The following is a 17,909-nucleotide window of genomic DNA, read 5'->3' as shown; positions in this document are numbered from 1 at the left end:
AATTGGAAAAGTATCTGGAATCTTCCATACAAATATCTCCTTACCAATGAAGTAAGGGAAGTTTCTTTCAAAATCATACATAGGTATTATCCTGCAAGTCATCATCTTCTTAAGGTTTAGAAAGACATTTGTGTTGACTGTTCATTGTGTGAACTATCCAGAAACAATGCTGCACCTGTTCTGGCAAGGTCCCACATTTTGGGAAGCCGTGTCACAGTATTGACTGACTTCTCTTTATTGGGAAAATGAACTGTTCTGGTTTCCATAATCACAATAGTAATAAACTTAAAGAATTCTGCATAATCAATTTGATGATTATTTTAGCAAACTATTATATTCGTAAGTCAACGTTTAGCCATTCTAAGCCCTTATTTATAGTATTCGAGAATGAAACCAAACAGTACATTAAAACCGTTGTTAACTCTAAAAATAAGAAAGCTGCAAAGACTGTCTTATTTGTGTTCTCTGATGTTTTGTCCGTATTAATAACTTTCATGTTTGTATGGGAATTTTACTGTCAGTAAAGACGTCCCAATAAAAGTGTCGTTGCCCCACACGGGTAGCGAATATTTTGGGGTATATTTCTGGGTACCCGGTCCGATCCTGAAACCGCTCCGGGCAGCGCTTTTAACCCGGAAGCATAGCAGGTTGTGCGCCGGCTACTTCCTGTTCGGCTTTCAACATGGCGGTGAACCTGGCAGAGCTGGCCCTCCCGCAGTTAGAGGGGCTCAAAACGCAGCTCGATCAGGTGAGAGTTGTCTCAAACGGGCGCGTGTGGTCCAGTTGTTGTCGTTATGAGCGTGACAGTCCAGATGAAATGTGTTGGGGGGGGGGGGGTAGCAAGCATCTGTAAACTTAGTTAGCTAACCTAGCTGCTAATGCTAGCTAGCGCTAGCGAGGCACCCGGCACACACCCACTGTGTGGCAACATGTCTGCCCGCATTGTCTCAGCGCAGTCACTGGAACACGCTCTGGGCCGGAGTTCCCAGAGTTCCCGGAGTTGCTCAGTGACTATATTTTGCACAGTCGATGTCGAGGGTGCGGAACGGGATGTTTTATGGCTGCGGATTGTTCACTTGCTGCTCTTAATGTTGTGAGACGATAATAATATGGTGGCCCAGTGATTAGCACTGTTGCGTCACAGCGAGAAGGTCCTGGGTTCGAACCCCGGGCCGTCCCAGGTCCTTTCTGTGTGGCGTTTGCGCGTTCTCCCCGTGTCTGCGTGAGTTTCCTCCGGGCGCTCCGGTTTCCTCCCACCATCAAAAAGACATGCACGTTAGGGTTAATACCCCTGCCTGTGCCCCTGAGCAAAGCAATGGAAAGAAGAACTGGAGTTGGTCCCCGGGTGCTGCAGCTGCCCACTGCTCCTATACGATAGGATGGGTTACATGCAGAGGACACAATACGTTGTAACAATACAAGGACAAATAAAGCGGCTTTAATAGTCCCATCCATCCATCCATTATCCCAACCACTTATCCTGCTCTCAGGGTCGCGGGGATGCTGGAGTCTATCCCAGCAGTCATTGGGCGGCAGGTGGGGAGACACCCTGGACAGGCCGCCAGTCCATAACACAGGGCCGACACACACAAACACACATTCTCAGCTAGGGACAATTTAGTACGGCCGATTCACCTGACCTACATGTCTTTGGACTGTGAGAGGAAACCCACGCAGACATGGGGAGAACATGCAAACTCCACACAGGATGACCCGGGACGAACCCCAAGGTTGGACTACCCCGAGGCTCGAACCCAGTACCTTCTTGCTGTTAGGCGACCGCGCTAACAACAATATATTTTATTGATAGAGCGCTTTTCAGAGTACTCAGAGATGCTTAATACATACTGGTTGTTGTTGTTGTCCTTGTCTTGCAGGAAATTGAGTTCTTGACGTCCTCAATAGGTCAACTCAAGGTTGTCGCGACCAAGTACGTTGAAGCCAAACATTGTTTGAACGTTCTGAATAAAAGCAATGAAGGTAAGTGTTCACATCAAATGAGGACGTCTGACCTGTTCGTGACTTAAGAACTCCACAAGTGACTGGTTTTCCTCTGTGAGCATGCACTCATACATTAGCTCAGGAAAATAATGTTACTCCATTCAAATGTGTGTAGGATCTGCATTATTCAATACATCAAATGAAGCATTTAACCACAGTTTTCTGTTGTGTTAGCAAAAGGGCTGCACAATCTTGAAAAAGATGCTGTTTAACGACTCAGGGAAACCAGCTGTTGGGGATAACTAGCTTCCGAGGAGCTAGATTTCCATTAGCTACTTTACATATGCACAAATATAGCATCTGATATCGCTAAACACAGAAATACAACGTGTTTTGTGACTTTCTAGGAAATGCCGCTAGTTACATGCAAGTTAAATGCAGATAAAAGAGGTAACACAAATTAAAATACATGTTTTCTTTGATAAACATGTCGGAGTGTTCTGGAAGTGATAGGTCAAGGAGTATGGGCCACTGATAAGACGTGCCCAGTCTGAAAGTCACTGACCAGCAGCGTTGGTAGTGATTGTTGGGTACAGCTGGTCAGAAGTGTGTTTACATAGATACTCTCATGCTACATGCTGGACTTATGTAGTCCTTGGCATACATGTACAGATGCTACCGGGGAATACTCGCATCAGGTCTGGTGTGAATTAGACAACAGGTGTGGATGTAGATGACCAGTTCACACTCTACAAGAGGTCATGAGTAAAAAAGGCCTTAAGGGAAAAAATGCATTTACCGATATTCAAAATAACAAACTACTATATCATTATGGTGGACTCGGTTGGTCTCACAGCTCATTTGTGAAGGTTGGACAGCTTGTGGTTAGGACATGGTAGTAGAGCATGTGCAGCAAATTTACTGCGACTTCATCAGGCAGAACTGCAATCCGAATCGGTGTATTTGGCCATGTATGTGTAGACCTACACATACAAGGAATAAGACTCCCTTCCCTCCACTGCTGCCCATGTAACTACACAGGATATACATATATGTAATTACACAACATGTATGTAACTACACAGGATATACATATATGTAATTACACAACATGTATGCAACTACACACGATATACATATATGTAATTACACAGGATATACATATATGTAATGACACGACATATATGTAATGACACAGGATATGCATACATTTAATGACAGGATGTACATATATGTAATGACACAGGATATATACATATATGTAATGACCCAGGATATATGTATATGTAATTACACAACATATATGTAATGACATAGGATATACGTATATGTAATTACACAGTATATACATATATGTAATGACACAACATATATGTAATGACACAGGATATACATATGTGTAATGACACAGGATATATGTATATGTAATTACACAACATATATGTAATGACACAGGATATACGTATATGTAATTACACAGGATATGCATATATTTAATGACAGGATATACATATATGTAATTACACAGGATATACATATATGTAATTACATAACATGTAATGACACAGGATATACATATATGTAATGACACAGGATGTGCATATATGTAATTACACAGGATACACATATGTAATTACACAGGATCTACATATATGTAATGACACCGGATATACACTACCGTTCAAAAGTTTGGGATCACATTGAAATGTCCATATTTTTGAAGGAAAAGCACTGTACTTTTCAATGAAGATAACTTTAAACTAGTCTTAACTTTAAAGAAATACACTCTATACATTGCTAATGTGGTAAATGACTATTCTAGCTGCAAATGTCTGGTTTTTGGTGCAATATCTACATAGGTGTATAGAGGCCCATTTCAAGCAACTATCACTCCAGTGTTCTAATGGTACAATGTGTTTGCTCATTGGCTCAGAAGGCTAATTGATGATTAGAAAACCCTTGTGCAATCATGTTCACACATCTGAAAACAGTTTAGCTCGTTACAGAAGCTACAAAACTGACCTTCCTTTGAGCAGATTGAGTTTCTGGAGCATCACATTTGTGGGGTCAATTAAACGCTCAAAATGGCCAGAAAAAGAGAACTTTCCTCTGAAACTCGACAGTCTATTCTTGTTCTTAGAAATGAAGGCTATTCCATGCGAGAAATTGCTAAGAAATTGAAGATTTCCTACACCGGTGTGTACTACTCCCTTCAGAGGACAGCACAAACAGGCTCTAACCAGAGTAGAAAAAGAAGTGGGAGGCCGCGTTGCACAACTGAGCAAGAAGATAAGTACATTAGAGTCTCTAGTTTGAGAAACAGACGCCTCACAGGTCCCCAACTGGCATCTTCATTAAATAGTACCCGCAAAACACCAGTGTCAACATCTACAGTGAAGAGGCGGCTGCGGGATTCTGGGCTTCAGGGCAGAGTGGCAAAGAAAAAGCCATATCTGAGACTGACCAATAAAAGAAAAAGATTAAGATGGGCAAAAGAACACAGACATTGGACAGAGGAAGACTGGAAAAAAGTGTTGTGGACGGATGAATCCAAGTTTGAGGTGTTTGGATCACAAAGAAGAACGTTTGTGAGACGCAGAACAAATGAAAAGATGCTGGAAGAATGCCTGACGCCATCTGTTAAGCATGGTGGAGGTAATGTGATGGTCTGGGGTTGCTTTGGTGCTGGTAAGGTGGGAGATTTGTACAGGGTAAAAGGGATTCTGAATAAGGAAGGCTATCACTCCATTTTGCAACGCCATGCCATACCCAGTGGACAGCGCTTGATTGGAGCCAATTTCATCCTACAACAGGACAATGACCCTAAACACACCTCCAAATTGTGCAAGAACTATTTAGAGCAGAAGCAGGCAGCTGGTATTCTATCGGTAATGGAGTGGCCAGCGCAGTCACCAGATCTGAACCCCATTGAGCTGTTGTGGGAGCAGCTTGACCGTATGGTACGCAAGAAGTGCCCATCCAACCAATCCAACTTGTGGGAGCTGCTTCTGGAAGCGTGGGGTGCAATTTCTCCAGATTACCTCAACAAATTAACAGCTAGAATGCCAAAGGTCTGCAATGCTGTAATTGCTGCAAATGGAGGATTCTTTGACGAAAGCAAAGTTTGATGTAAAAAAAATCTTATTTCAAATACAAATCATTATTTCTAACCTTGTCAATGTCTTGACTCTATTTTCTATTCATTTCACAACATATGGTGGTGAATAAGTGTGACTTTTCATGGAAAACACAAAATTGTTTGGGTGATCCCAAACTTTTGAACGGTAGTGTACATATATGTAATGACACAGGATATATGTATATGTAATTACACAACATATATGTAATGACACAGGATATACATATATGTAATGACACAGGATATACGTATATGTAATTACACAACATATATGTAATGACACAGGATCTACTTATATGCTGTTATGAAGCAGTACAGTCGTAGATGTTGTCTCTCGATTCCATTCTCGCATCTCAAGTTGCTAATCCAACCATAGACAATTATGGGTTCACGGAAGAGGAAGTCTTCCTAGGAAATGGAAGTAAGCAGCTAAACCGGAGGCCCCAGAATACTGGCCTTTTTTTTTTTTTGTGGCTTTTTTACTCCTTTTTCTCCCCAGTTGTATTTGGCCAATTACCCCACTCTTCCGAGCCATCCCGGTTGCTGCTCCACCCCCTCTGCTGATCCGGGGAGGGCTGCAGACTGCCACATGCCTCCTCCCATACATGTGCAGTCGCCAGCCACTTCTTTTCACCTGACAGTGAGGAGTTTCACCAGGGGGACGTAGCGTGTGAGAGGATCACGCTAATCCCCCCAGGTCCCCCTCCCCCCTTAACAGGCACCCCGACCAACCAAAAGAGGCGCTAGTGAAGCAACCAGGACACACACCCACATCTGGCTTCCCACCCTAAGACACAGCCAATTGTATCTGTGGGGACACCCGACCAAGCTGGAGGTAACACGGGGATTCGATCTGACGAGACCGCCACACTACCTGGACGCCCTCTAAGCCCATTTCTGTAATAGGATTTTCATGTAGCCCAAACTGTCCTCACCTTGACTTGGTTTGTTTAATAAATGTTCTTTTTAAAAATGGACTTGACTGTTTTGTATTTAAGCGTAGAAGCTTTAAGTTAATAGGCTGTTTTGTGTTGCGATCACACCCGCGTAGCTCTGTGTTTGGAGTCAGACATCACACTGGGCTGGAACAGTAGTGCAGGGTCCTCTTTATTATTATTATAAAATAAGACAAAAACAATTATCTTAAAATTATGAGGTTTATTCCTCAAAAGTTTGGGCTTGGTTCCCATTACACGTATATAGATATAGATATAGATAGATATATAAAATATATAACATGATAGGTGGCATGGGGGCACAGTGGTTAGCGCGGTCGCCTCACAGCAAGAAGGTCCTGGGTTCGAGCCCCAGGGTAGTCCAACCTTGGGGGTCGTCCTCTGTGTGGAGTTTGCATGTCCTCCCCGTGTCTGTGCGGGTTTCCTCCGGGGGCTCTGGTTTCCCCCCACAGTCCAAAGACATGTAGGTCAGGTGAATCGGCCGTACTAAATTGTCCCTATGTATGAATGTGTGTGCGTGGGCCCTGTGATGGCCTGGTGGCCTGTCCAGGGTGTCTCCTCTCCTGCTGCCCAATGACTGCTGGAATAGGCTGTAGCATCCCCGCGACCCTGAGAGCAGGATAAGTGGTTTGGATAATGGATGGATGGATTATATATATTATAGCAACCGGGGGTTTTTGGTTTTTTTTTTTTTTTAGAAACCATCAATCATGTTTAAATCCCCTTTGTCAGGAACAGAAGGTTCTAGTAGACATCAGAACAAAGCATGGAAGGGGTCTTCATCACATCCTCATCCAGCTGGAGCACTCACTGCACCGTCAGCTCAGTCTCAGGACTCTGTTTGCTCAGTAATTGAAACGCTGACCACAGAATGTGGCGTGGCAGCCAAGTCTGTTGATGTTTCCTTTTCTGCTGTCCTTCACAGGGAAGGAGTTGCTCGTGCCTCTGACCAGCTCTGTATCCTGCTGCTGTGACGGGGGCGGCTGTGGGTCACGTCAGCCCTCTCTCATGTCGCTCTCCTGTGTTCAGGGAGTCGATGGAGGTTGTTTACTCAGGAAAACTGCTGTTAACGATGCAGTGTTTAATGATGTCATCATGCAAATGACCTTTTTGATCAACAGCATCTTGTTTAGTATTTTAGCCGTGACGGTGTCCTCAGCAGCACCACGAACCCCTCGTCCACCCAAGGCGTCTGAAAGATGCAGCAAATATTCCTTTTTAGTGAAGTCCTCATTAAGATATACCTGTCTGACTGTTCAGTAGCATCACCTCCACCTCCACCTGCTGTGTGTCCGGATGTTTTGTGTGTCAGTGTGGTTTTGTGTGTCTGCCTCGTGGGTTCAACTTGTCCTTAGCAGCATCTCTTCTCAGATGTATGTTCCCGGAACACTAAACGACTTGGAGCATGTGTTGGTGGACGTGGGGACAGGATACTTCGTTGAAAAGGTAAGCGGACATTTTGTCGGTAGAAATCCTGTAAAGAACTCAGCCCCTACCTTTCACTCTCTCCGTAACAAGTGAAAACCTAATGTCCACGTTTTGTTTTGTTTTACTCTGACTACAGAATGCAGAAGATTCCAAGACGTTCTTCAAACGCAAAATAGACTTCCTCACAAAGCAAATAGAGAAGATTCAGCCGGCCCTGCAGGAAAAACACGCCATGAAACAAGGCAAGCTGGCCGCCATGTCGTACATTCATTTGGATTTTTTTTCTCCCTTCTTCTCCCCAGTTTTATCCTTGGGCCAATTACCCCACTCTTCCGAGCCGTCCCGGTCTCTGCTCCACCCCCTCTGCTGATCCGGGGAGGGCTGCAGACTACCATATGCCTCCTCTGATACATGTGGAGTCGCCAGCCACTTCTTTTCACCTGACAGTGAGTTTCACCAGGGGGACATAGCATGTGGGAGGATCACACTATTCCAACAGGTGCCGCGACCGACCAGAGGAGGTGCTAATCCAGCAACCAGGACACATACCCACATTCGGCTTCCCACCCGTAGACACGGCCAATTGTGTCTGTGCAGACGCCCAACCAAGCCAAAGGTAACATGGGGATGCAAACCGGTGATCCCGTGTTGGTGGGCAACTACACTACCCGGATGCCCATGCCAAGGTTTTAAACAGGTTTTGAAACTTACTCAGTACCACTGTTATAGAAGGTCATTTAGGAGTACATAAACATGTTTTAATCATCATGGGCGTCCGGGTAGTGTGGTGGTCTGTTCTGTTGCCTACCAACATGGGATCGCCAGATCGAATCCCCGTGTTACCTCCAGCTTGGTCGGGCATCCTACACACACAATTGGCCGTGGCTATGGGTGGGAAGCCGGATGTGGGTATGTGTCCTGGTCGCTGCACTAGCGCCTCCTCTGGTCGGTCGGGGTGCCTGTTCGTGGGGGGGGGGGGGGGCTGGGGGGGAATACCATGATCCTCCCACACGCTGCGTCCCCCTGGTGAAACTCCTCACTGTCAGGTGAAAAGAAGCGGCTGGTGACTCCACATGTATGGGAGGAGGCATGTGGTAGTCTGCAGCCCTCCCCGGATCAGCAGAGGGGGTGGAGCAGAGACTGGGTCGGCTCAGAAGAGTGGGGTAACTGGCCGCATGGAAATGGGGAGAAAGGGGGGGTAATGTTTTAATCATCATGAAAAACAGTCTTGCTAAGTTTAATCATTTAATATTGATTTATAGTGTGTCCTGTTTCTTAGGAGACAAAAGTAGTTACCTTAAACAGGATTTTCTTAGGCGTTCACTTGTATAGAGCTGTCACGTTTTATAAAAGTAGTTTAAATCTAGTCTTGGATCTGATTAAACAAAAATAAGAACCAGGGAGGCACTGAATCTTTGCATTTCAACCATCCCCTCATCACTGCCCCATGGTAAGGTTGGAGGAAACAGGCCTGTACTGTAATTATGCAAAATTCCTCCGAGTAACTCGATATGCAGTGTTTGGTTTACGTTATCAGATTAGGAAGATTTTAGAAAATGTCTAAAAATGTAACCTTAAAGATATTTGAAGTCACTGAATAATATGAACGATGTGAAACGATATGAATGTGAATGATAACATGGCAAGGTGATACACAGACATTTTCATGTCAAGCGATAACGCTGCTTCAGTAACCATTACCAACTGGCTGATTCTGAAGTGAGATGGCTCTGCAAATTATGGTGCAGGACCATAATTTGGGTCGAACCTTGTCGCTGCAAGCAGCCTGGGTTAAAAACTACACCGTCCTACTCCGATCAGTTCAGCTGTCGATGGCGTCTTAAAATGCAGCTCATTTTTAGAAGTCACCCCGCCAACAGCGATACTGAAATAACGTCAAAGTTGATGGCAGACTATTGGCTCATCTGTTGTAATGGGGCACGATGTTAATGCACTCAATACAATGTGTTTTTCTCTCCCAGCTGTGATTGAAGTCATGAACATAAAGATCCATCAGCTGCAACAGAGCCAGCAGGCATCGCAGTCGGCAGGGACTACCAAGGCTTAATGAGACCACCTGCTTCATTTCTTAATGTGGGGCTGTCTGGCTTCATGTGCATAGTCACTATTACCAAGGAATAAAGACCATAATGTAGTTGCTGCTCATCTGTAAAAAGTGCATAAAGCTGGTCGCTAAGGTGTAGGCTTGTGTTTGAGGTAAATGATGGTTGCTCTGCAGGGAACTTAGGCGTTCTCATGCTTAAAAGCAATGTAATCAAACGCTTGCTTACTTCAGAACGTGTTGACATTAAATGGGTCTCCAGTGTTGTAAGCATCTACTGTGTCTTCTACCAACATTTTGCCACAGTAAAGGAACTGTTTTGTGCATTTGCTTATTCTCGTGACGTCTTTCATTCTTCCGTGCTTGGGTATGAAATGAGAAATGTTCAAAATAAAGAATCGCAGCAACAATTTTGGTATTTTAAGTGAAATGGGGGGGCCTGTGATGGCCTGGCGGCCTGTCCAGGGTGTCTACCCGCCTGCCGCCCGGTGGCTGCTGGGCTAGGCTCCAGCATCCCCGCCACCCCGAGAGCAGCATAAGCGGTTGGGATAATGGAGGGATGGATGGCGCCGTTGCCGTGGCGACGTTCTCCTCTCGCCCGTTAGAGCTTTGCTGCAAGATGGTCGGCAGACCGGAAGCAGTTATCGGGCGTTATGTTGACCCAGCGAGCTCCCCGGGGTGGGGTTGCGGACAGGGACGAGCGGGACGCAGCAACGGCGGCCGCGCAGTCGCCACGGGTCCACCCGGTAGCCGGAGGCCCCGGGTACCGTGTGGACTGGTTGCTATGCGTCGCTGGGAGCGTCGCGCTTGTTGCCAGGGAAGGAGAGATGGAGGCGGTAACTTCTTCCGAAGACGGCGAAGGACGAAGCCGTCAGGGGTTGCAGAAAACGACGCCAGAGTACAAGTTTTAACCACATTTCGGGCCACGAGGGTTGGATCGTTTGGACGCGTTACTTTTTCTTTTTTTTTGTGTGTCTTTCTACGAAATGTTAAAATCCGCGAAGTGAGGCGTGAGAAACGCCGAAGTGAACAAGGGTCAACTCCGGGCTCGCTAGCTAGCAAAGCGGCTTGTGACGCGCTGTCCGGGAGGGCGCAGACGTGCGTCCGCGTGCGTGTGTGTGCGCGCGGCACAACGTGGAGACGGAGACGACGGGGATCGACCGTAGCCGATGAATTTCAATCAGAGTTCGGAGCAGACGCGGAAGGGGGACCGCGCGGCGTTTCACGCCACCGAGGAGACGCCGTCACCGGAACACGGCGAGAATCGAAGCGCCATGGTAAGCTCCGGGGCTCCGGTGGCCGCGCTAGCTGGGGGGCTTAGCGAACAAGCTAGTTAGCTTCGCGCTAACTATAGCTTGGCAACCCGCTCGTGTGCGGGCAACTCCCGCCCGCACGGGCGCGCTCCTCCTCGTGTGGCTGCTAGCCCCGGGTTAGCCGTCCAAGCCTGTCATCCGGCGTTACGCTCGCGTTATTGGGCTGAATATTGTTTGGTGTCCCCGCTGCACATATACACGTACACGTTGAAATCGTTGTTTTATGCCGTTTTTAAATCAGCCAGTTACACCTTCGGTTCGCGTTAGCTGTCAGCTGGGACCGGTTCCACCCGGTCCACGTTAAGGGGACGCTAGCTAGCGAGCTAACGTCCCCTTAAGCGTCGCTAAAACTTACGAAAAGTGTTCTTTTTTTTACGAAAAGCCCAACCACGTGGTTCCGCGTCACGCTTTTCGTTTGACAGCGCTGCACATCGGTTCCGAGATTAGCCGCTGCACAATGGTTACAAAATATCCGCTCGTTTGTTGAGACGCGTGTTGTCTGCAGCGGCGTCGGCTGCACACTTCGCCGTTGTTTTAGCGTTGCATATGGAGAGTCGTGGATGGCTCCTTTAATTATCATTGTGTCTTAATTCAAACGCAACGCGAACTCCTGTGACCGCCTAGCTTTGAAGGGCCTTTGGCTCGTCGATCTCTGCTTGCCCATTGATCCCTCGCACCAGTAAATGGGCACGCTCTTCAGAAAGCCACGTGTTGCGTAACGTCTATGTTGGCGTCCGCTAATGGCTATTAGCGTTTGTTTTGACGTTTGCGCTAAAGCTCGAGTCTTGCGAGCTTCGCCGGTCGCGAATCGCGCAAGTGAAATTGAGACAGGAGTTGGATCTGACGTGGTTTCCACCCCGACTCCCGTCGAACAGTTATAAAGTCATGTTGGGGCTTCTACTAGCGCGGCGGTGTCGGTACTTGGAAGGCGAGCCCGACCGCCACGTGCTTCTTCCCCATGACCCACAAAGTCGGTAGCTCGCGCTGTAAAGGACAAGAGGAGTGACGACACATGGCCGAAGCAGAGCCGTGGTTATCTGACGTCAGGGTCCGCAGAAGGGGCTGGGGGGGTTCGGAATATGTCTAAATGTGCGTAATACCGCTGTTGTATTTCGAATCGGCCGCGGGGATGTTGAATTTTCTTCATTGTGCGGCGAAAGTCGAAAGGGTGACGTTCGATTCGTCTCCGCACATGGCGTGCCGGTGCATGTGACTCCCGAGAGGCGGGGTCGGGTTGTGACGTAACCGGCGAACGTTCCGCGGGTGGAGGGCTTCTAGTCACGTGCAGTTCCTTAAAGCCTTATTTGACTGTTCGCGAGCCCCGGGAGGAGGAGCTTGGCTCTGCGGGTGATTTATTGGCTTGTCAAGAGTGCAACGCTGCTATTGTAGTGTTATCATTAAGAGCAGTAACAATTACTCATGAGGTGGATCCAAGAGAACATACCAACTGTTCATTAAGTCAGGATTAATGAAGATTTAGTTGAGTTACAGACATTGTTACAGAGCAAGAAGCAGAGTATTACCGGACATTTTGCAAAAATTCTTTGTTTTTGGTTCAGAGGACGAGGACCACAGAAGGACATTTGGTTCTAAACATCAGTATGCATGTACTACTTTAAAGCAGATGTGTAGCTCAGTATGAGAGCCATCTAAAGGGTTGTATAAATATCGTTCAGTTCAAGAACATGTATAAGGGAAGAAAAAGTAGACGATACGGAGTCGTCAGGTAATGGGTTTTCAGTTGGTGGTGAATTAGTGTGGGTGGCTTTTTGGTTGTTTTCCATTTCTCATGATGCTGTCAGGATCAGTTGTTGAGTAACTGACTGACAGACCATCTCGTCTGTTGTGTATTTGTGTGTGAGTGAGGGGCAGGCAGAACAAGAGTCTCTTCTCGCTGCTCCTTTCAGTCGTGGGGTGTGTGAATTGAGTTCTGTTTGCTCATGAATTGCTTGTTCCTCTCTGGAGCTGTGCGTTACCATGAGCGGAACAGATGATAATGAAAATGAAATTATCTGTCAAGCATGACTGCTTGGGTGAGATTTCTTTGACTTGTGGCATTCTGTAGTTGCATTCATATCATATATCTGTTAATCAATAACTGTCTGTTAGTCATGTATGCCATTTGGCATTGACTGCTTTGTGCAAGTTAGACTCATCGCTGATTACTTGGAATAACATAAATGCCCATGTTGAACCCCATTCAATGTGAGTAAAGAGAGACTATGAAGGAAATTAATTGGCTTTCTTTTTTAATTTACATATAAGAAAGAAAATGTCCCAGCGCTCTAGTTTCTATTCTTTAACTGTCTGATACTAATCAGATAATCTCTTGGAAAGGCCTATTTTCAACTTTGCTTTTGGTAAAACAGGTCATGAAAAGCATTGTTGAGATCAGACATCCAGCAGAGCTGTTTTATTGAGCTGAGATGTAATTTATTGACAGTCCTTGTTTAAATGCCACCAATTTCTGGTAACTTTTAATGCCCCAGTTCAACCCCAGCTGCTTATACATATTCCTACAACAAGCTGTCTTTTCTTTCTGACCAGCAGGGCCTTAATGTGACTTCCCTGTAATGAATATATTGTGTATTTTCTGTGTTAGGTATTGACGATCCTCATGGCATTATTACCTTTTAATCAAGCTTGAGTCATCGGGTACCCATATTCCTGTTTGTTACAAGCATATATGTGATCTAAATTTTAAAAAATACCAATGCAAAGCCCTCCACACTGATGGCATTATTACCCAAGCCTTTAGAGGAGGCCCTCTGCACCCCTTGAAGTAGAAAAAAAATGCTCTAACCAAGCTTCTTCGTTGTGTCCTTTAATTTTATTCAGCAATATGTGTTTGAAGTACACAGCAGTTGCAGCCATTGTGTCTTTTAATTATGTAGGTCACCACAAAGGGAGCTGGCCTGAACCCCAATGCCAAAGTGTGGCAGGAGATCCCTACCTCCCAGAACAGTGTCCCAGAGGGGACGGAGGGCTCCACGTGGCTGCAGGACTCCACCTCCTCTGCTGCAATGACTGAAGGCATTGACCAAGGTCAGTGTATAGAACAAAGTTGGTTTTTACAGTTGTAATGAGGTTACATTAAAGCTTCTCTTGTCCATATAAATGTTTTGTATCTTGCACAAAATCTTCATTGATTTGACCTCATGACTTTTAATGGTACCACTTAGGGGTGTAACAGTACACGTATTTGTACTGAAAATGTTCGGTATGATTCTTTCGGTTCGGCACATGTGTACTGCATGAACGCATCATTGTTTTATCCACTGCACATATGCAGAATTTGATTTAAAACTCCGAATTTCCCCCTGAGCAACTTTCACAAAGGGCCGGATGTTGTACGTTCAGCCACCCCACTAAGCGTGCATGTGTGCACAGGTGCACGCCACAGAGAGATTGCCGGTAGTTAAGCACAGCACAGCGCAGCCTCGTAGTTATGGCGAACACAGATAAACCAGAGTTTGAAGGATCAGTACAGTTAATTTTCTAAATGCTGTGCCTTAATGGGTATATATCTTATTGTTTTTCCCACGGCGCCATGCAACTGCCGCCGTGGGCTGTGTGTCGCAAATTGTGGTCACTCATGAATGACCTGAGAGGGACGTTTAGTAGGATGCGCTCGCAACTCTCAGCAGGTGCACTGTGGGTCTGGAGGGTTTCATGCTTGTTTATTTATTTGAGAGAACATATATATATATATATATGTTGCACAGTCCTAATGGAAGCTTAAAGCTGCTAATGTGAATTTAAGTACAGTACAATTCAAGTACAGTTAATTTTCTAAATGCTGCAACTTAGTGGATGTTTATTTTATTATATTTTTTATTTATTTGAGAGAATATTTATGTTGATTTACTTTCAAGTAAATTTTTACTTTTTTTATTAGTAGGTTGCAGCCAGTTGCAGCAGTATTGGCAGACTTTTTATTTAAGAAAGACAGAGCCATACCCTAGTTTGTTGTTTTCTTGTCTTCTCGCTGTACTGAAAATATACTGAACCATGACTTCAAACCCGAGGTATGTACCGAACCATGGTTTTTGTGTACCGTTACACCCCTAATACGGCTACATAAATTTTCCTCAAAATCCAAAGGTAGTTGTAGTGATTTTAAATAGGTTTCCAATGTAGTGAGTCCCACCACCATCTGTCCTTCCACATTCCTCTCCTTGACACCCATCACCCCTGTTCCCTTCACCAACATATCCATTGAAGTCCACTCCAATCACCACTCTCTTCTCCTTGGGTACTCTCTCCACTACTTCATCCAACTCACTCCAGAATTCTTCTTTCGCTTCCATCTCACACCCAACTTGCGGGGCATATGCGCTGATAACATTCATCATCACACCTTGGATTTCCAGCCTCATACTCATCATTCTGTCCGACACTCTCTTCACCTCCAGCACACTCTTGACACACTTCCTTCATAATTACCCCATTTCTCCTCCCATTCGCACCATGGTAGAAGAGTTTGAATCCACCTCTGATGCTCTTTGCCTTATTGCCCATCCACCTGGTCTCTTGCACACACAGTATGCCTACCTTCCTTCTCTCAATCATATCAGCCAGCCTTTTCCCTTTAGCAGTCATAGTGCCAGCATTCAAAGTTCTGACTCTCACCTCCTCACTCCTACCCTTCCCCTTCTCCTTGTCCTTCACCCAACAGTAGCATAGGTTCCACCAGCACCCTTGCCGGCCAACAGTACAGGTGGCAGCTGTTGGTAACCCAGGCCTCAACTGATCTAGTATAGAAATATTATTTATGACTCACAGATTTGATTTGGCAAAGGTTTTACACTGGATGCTCTTCCTGACGCAAGCCTCCCCATTTATCCGGGCTTGCGACTGGCACTAAGAATGCACTGGCTTGTGTATCCTCGGTGGCTGGGTTGTTTGATGCTAAATATAGTTAAAGTTCTGGCTGTTTTCATGTACTTGTTGAAAACTTATCTGAAAATTAAATAAAATCCCAAATCTGAAAACTTTATTTACAAGACAATGTCACATCATCATCATCTACAAAATTCAAATAACAAAAAAAAAACAGTGTCTGTAGCAACACCACTACTACTACGTTCAGCTGCTCCCATTAGGGGTCGCCACAGCGGATCATCCGTTTCCATCTCTTCCTGTCCTCTGCATCTTCCTCTGTAGCGACATTATAGCACCAAAATCAGTGATCAAACTAGAGGAGTGCACTCAGTAGAATGCAGGTCTTTGCCAGGTGTTTCTCCCCTTCTGCATACACGCACACACAGACAGAAAAAACAGTGTTTTTCTGTTTTTCTTGCCATTATGAGACAAACACACAGCACCCAAGTCAACTTAGCGGGAAATATGGAGGGGGAAAAAGGCTGTTAATGTGCAGCACTCAAGCTAAAAAAGTCTATCTTATAAAAGCGTTTTGTCTGTTGGTCTGTGGATACTAGGCAGACCCTCGCACGACTGCAACCAAGTCTGACATGAGATGACGGAGCTCAGGCTAGCATAATTTCAGAGCCCTTATTGAAAGACTTCAAATGTGTTTAACCGTCACGGTTTTCGTGATATAAAGTGAATGAAGGTGAATGGCTGCTCCGCTGATTGACTTTCATTCATAAAACAACGGGAAGAAATCACAGCTCAGCCATGGGAAATGTTTTATTGTACCCACCGAGATGATTTCCAGCTGTGACTGTGATTAATCCTACTCTTGAAATTGTATTTTTATAGTCGAGTTTTACCGTTGGAGACTATGGCACTTCTGCATGGTGGCGAGGGGAATAAGGCAACTTGTTTTTGGTTCATCCCGTTTTTCTCGAGCTCTCCTATGCTGAGATCAGCAGTGATTTGCTGGCTCGCGAAATGTAATCGACTTCTCGTTTACTTTCAGTACTCTGGTTTACTTTCCAGATGTTTTGGTTTTGACACTATCGATGCCCAATCTGACTCAACCATAGATGTGAGTCGGGGCATGCGCACAGTTGACTAAGATCGGGCCGCAATGGAGAGCAGCGTTGGTCGAGCGAGCTAGAGAGTGAAAGGAGGAAGGGAGTGGCGGTAACGAGAACAAACTTTTTTTTGAAGGTTTTTAATCACCGCAACAGCGAGAGGTTCGTCATCATAGCCGTAACGCTGCACGAACCTTTTTTTGGGCTAATAGGTCCCGTAGTTTGCAAGATGAACAATGGACAGACGCACCCGCCCGCAACCAAACACTCCCCTCCAGGCTACGGCCTAGGATAGTTGAGTAAAACGTATGTGAACAAAACATTATTCAAATAAAAAAATGGCATCTGTTAGGGGTGTAAGAAAATATCGATACACTCAAGTATCGCGATATTATCTTTTGTGACACTGTATCGATCCTCAAAACCACTATATAGATTTTTTTATTTTTTACATGTAAAGGTTTGTGACAAACGTTTTGTGTAACCAATGAACGCTAGACAACACGGTTGTAATCTATCTTCAGCCATTTGACTCTTCTACTCCAACACAACAACGTAAACTGAGACAGGAAGTAGCATAAGCACAGAGAACACAGGCCTATGAATCACCTTTCTTACAGTATCACAATATATCGGGATATATTGAATCATAACCCCTGTATCGTGATACGTATCGTATCAGCAGATTCCCGCCAGTACACAGCCCTAGTGTCTGTAGCACCATAGTAGCACTACAGTGAATTATAATGCAATGCCTAAAGCCTTCAGTCATCAGTCATCATCGACACGAGTGACGGTGGCCACGTGAGTTAATATACCCTTTGCAGCCTTCATTGTTGAAACTGTGCGGCAAGCTTGTTACAGCCAAAGTAGCGTGTCGCAAGACCGTTAGAAAATGGTGACTGGTGGCAAGGTTTCTTTCGTTTATTTCCACAATTGCAACGCAGATTTGTTGTTCACAATGTAGCATTATCGGGAAAAACTGGGACGCATCCCCTGGACGGTTGATAGTGTGTTAACTGTGTCCTTTCGGATTTTAATGTGTCAGAGATATAGGGCGCATACCTGTTTCACTGTATTTCACTGTAGTTCATTTTTTTTATTTTGAACGTCCAAATTTTGATTTTG

At 45.3% G+C, this 17,909-nt stretch overlaps 2 protein-coding genes across 2 annotated transcripts in view; both read left to right on the top strand.

Moving 5' to 3' along the window:
- The first annotated feature begins 648 nt into the window (after nucleotides 1-648).
- pfdn5 (prefoldin 5) lies at nucleotides 649-9,855 on the top strand. The gene is made up of 6 exons (XM_056274242.1): nucleotides 649-748; nucleotides 1,878-1,980; nucleotides 6,962-6,993; nucleotides 7,408-7,482; nucleotides 7,601-7,706; nucleotides 9,447-9,855. The coding sequence occupies exons 1-6, from the start codon at nucleotides 683-685 to the stop codon at nucleotides 9,530-9,532; spliced, it is 468 nt and encodes a 155-aa protein (XP_056130217.1). The 5' UTR covers nucleotides 649-682; the 3' UTR covers nucleotides 9,533-9,855.
- A 505-nt stretch (nucleotides 9,856-10,360) lies between these two features.
- Nucleotides 10,361-17,909, top strand: part of larp4ab (La ribonucleoprotein 4Ab) — a 43,040-nt gene continuing 35,491 nt past the window's right edge. The window contains exons 1-2 of the mRNA XM_056273910.1: nucleotides 10,361-10,803; nucleotides 13,734-13,884. Coding sequence (XP_056129885.1) covers nucleotides 10,696-10,803; nucleotides 13,734-13,884 — 259 coding nt within the window. The 5' untranslated portion in view covers nucleotides 10,361-10,695. The remainder of the gene's footprint in view (nucleotides 10,804-13,733; nucleotides 13,885-17,909) is intronic.

The sequence above is a fragment of the Lampris incognitus genome, chromosome 2 (assembly GCF_029633865.1).
Source record: "Lampris incognitus isolate fLamInc1 chromosome 2, fLamInc1.hap2, whole genome shotgun sequence".
NCBI classification, from domain to species: domain Eukaryota; kingdom Metazoa; phylum Chordata; class Actinopteri; order Lampriformes; family Lampridae; genus Lampris; species Lampris incognitus.
This window is presented reverse-complemented; position numbering and strand designations above follow the sequence as displayed.

What these genes read in the sequence shown, in the direction of transcription:
- pfdn5 (XM_056274242.1), top strand. Translation starts at nt 683, where the DNA reads ATGGCGGTGAACCTGGCAGAGCTGGCCCTCCCGCAGTTAGAGGGGCTC. An exon ending in TCGTGCCTCTGACCAGCTCT is followed by an intron (nt 6,994 to 7,407) that starts GTATCCTGCTGC and finishes ATCTCTTCTCAG; the next exon opens with ATGTATGTTCCCGGAACACT. An exon ending in CAGGATACTTCGTTGAAAAG is followed by an intron (nt 7,483 to 7,600) that starts GTAAGCGGACAT and finishes CTCTGACTACAG; the next exon opens with AATGCAGAAGATTCCAAGAC.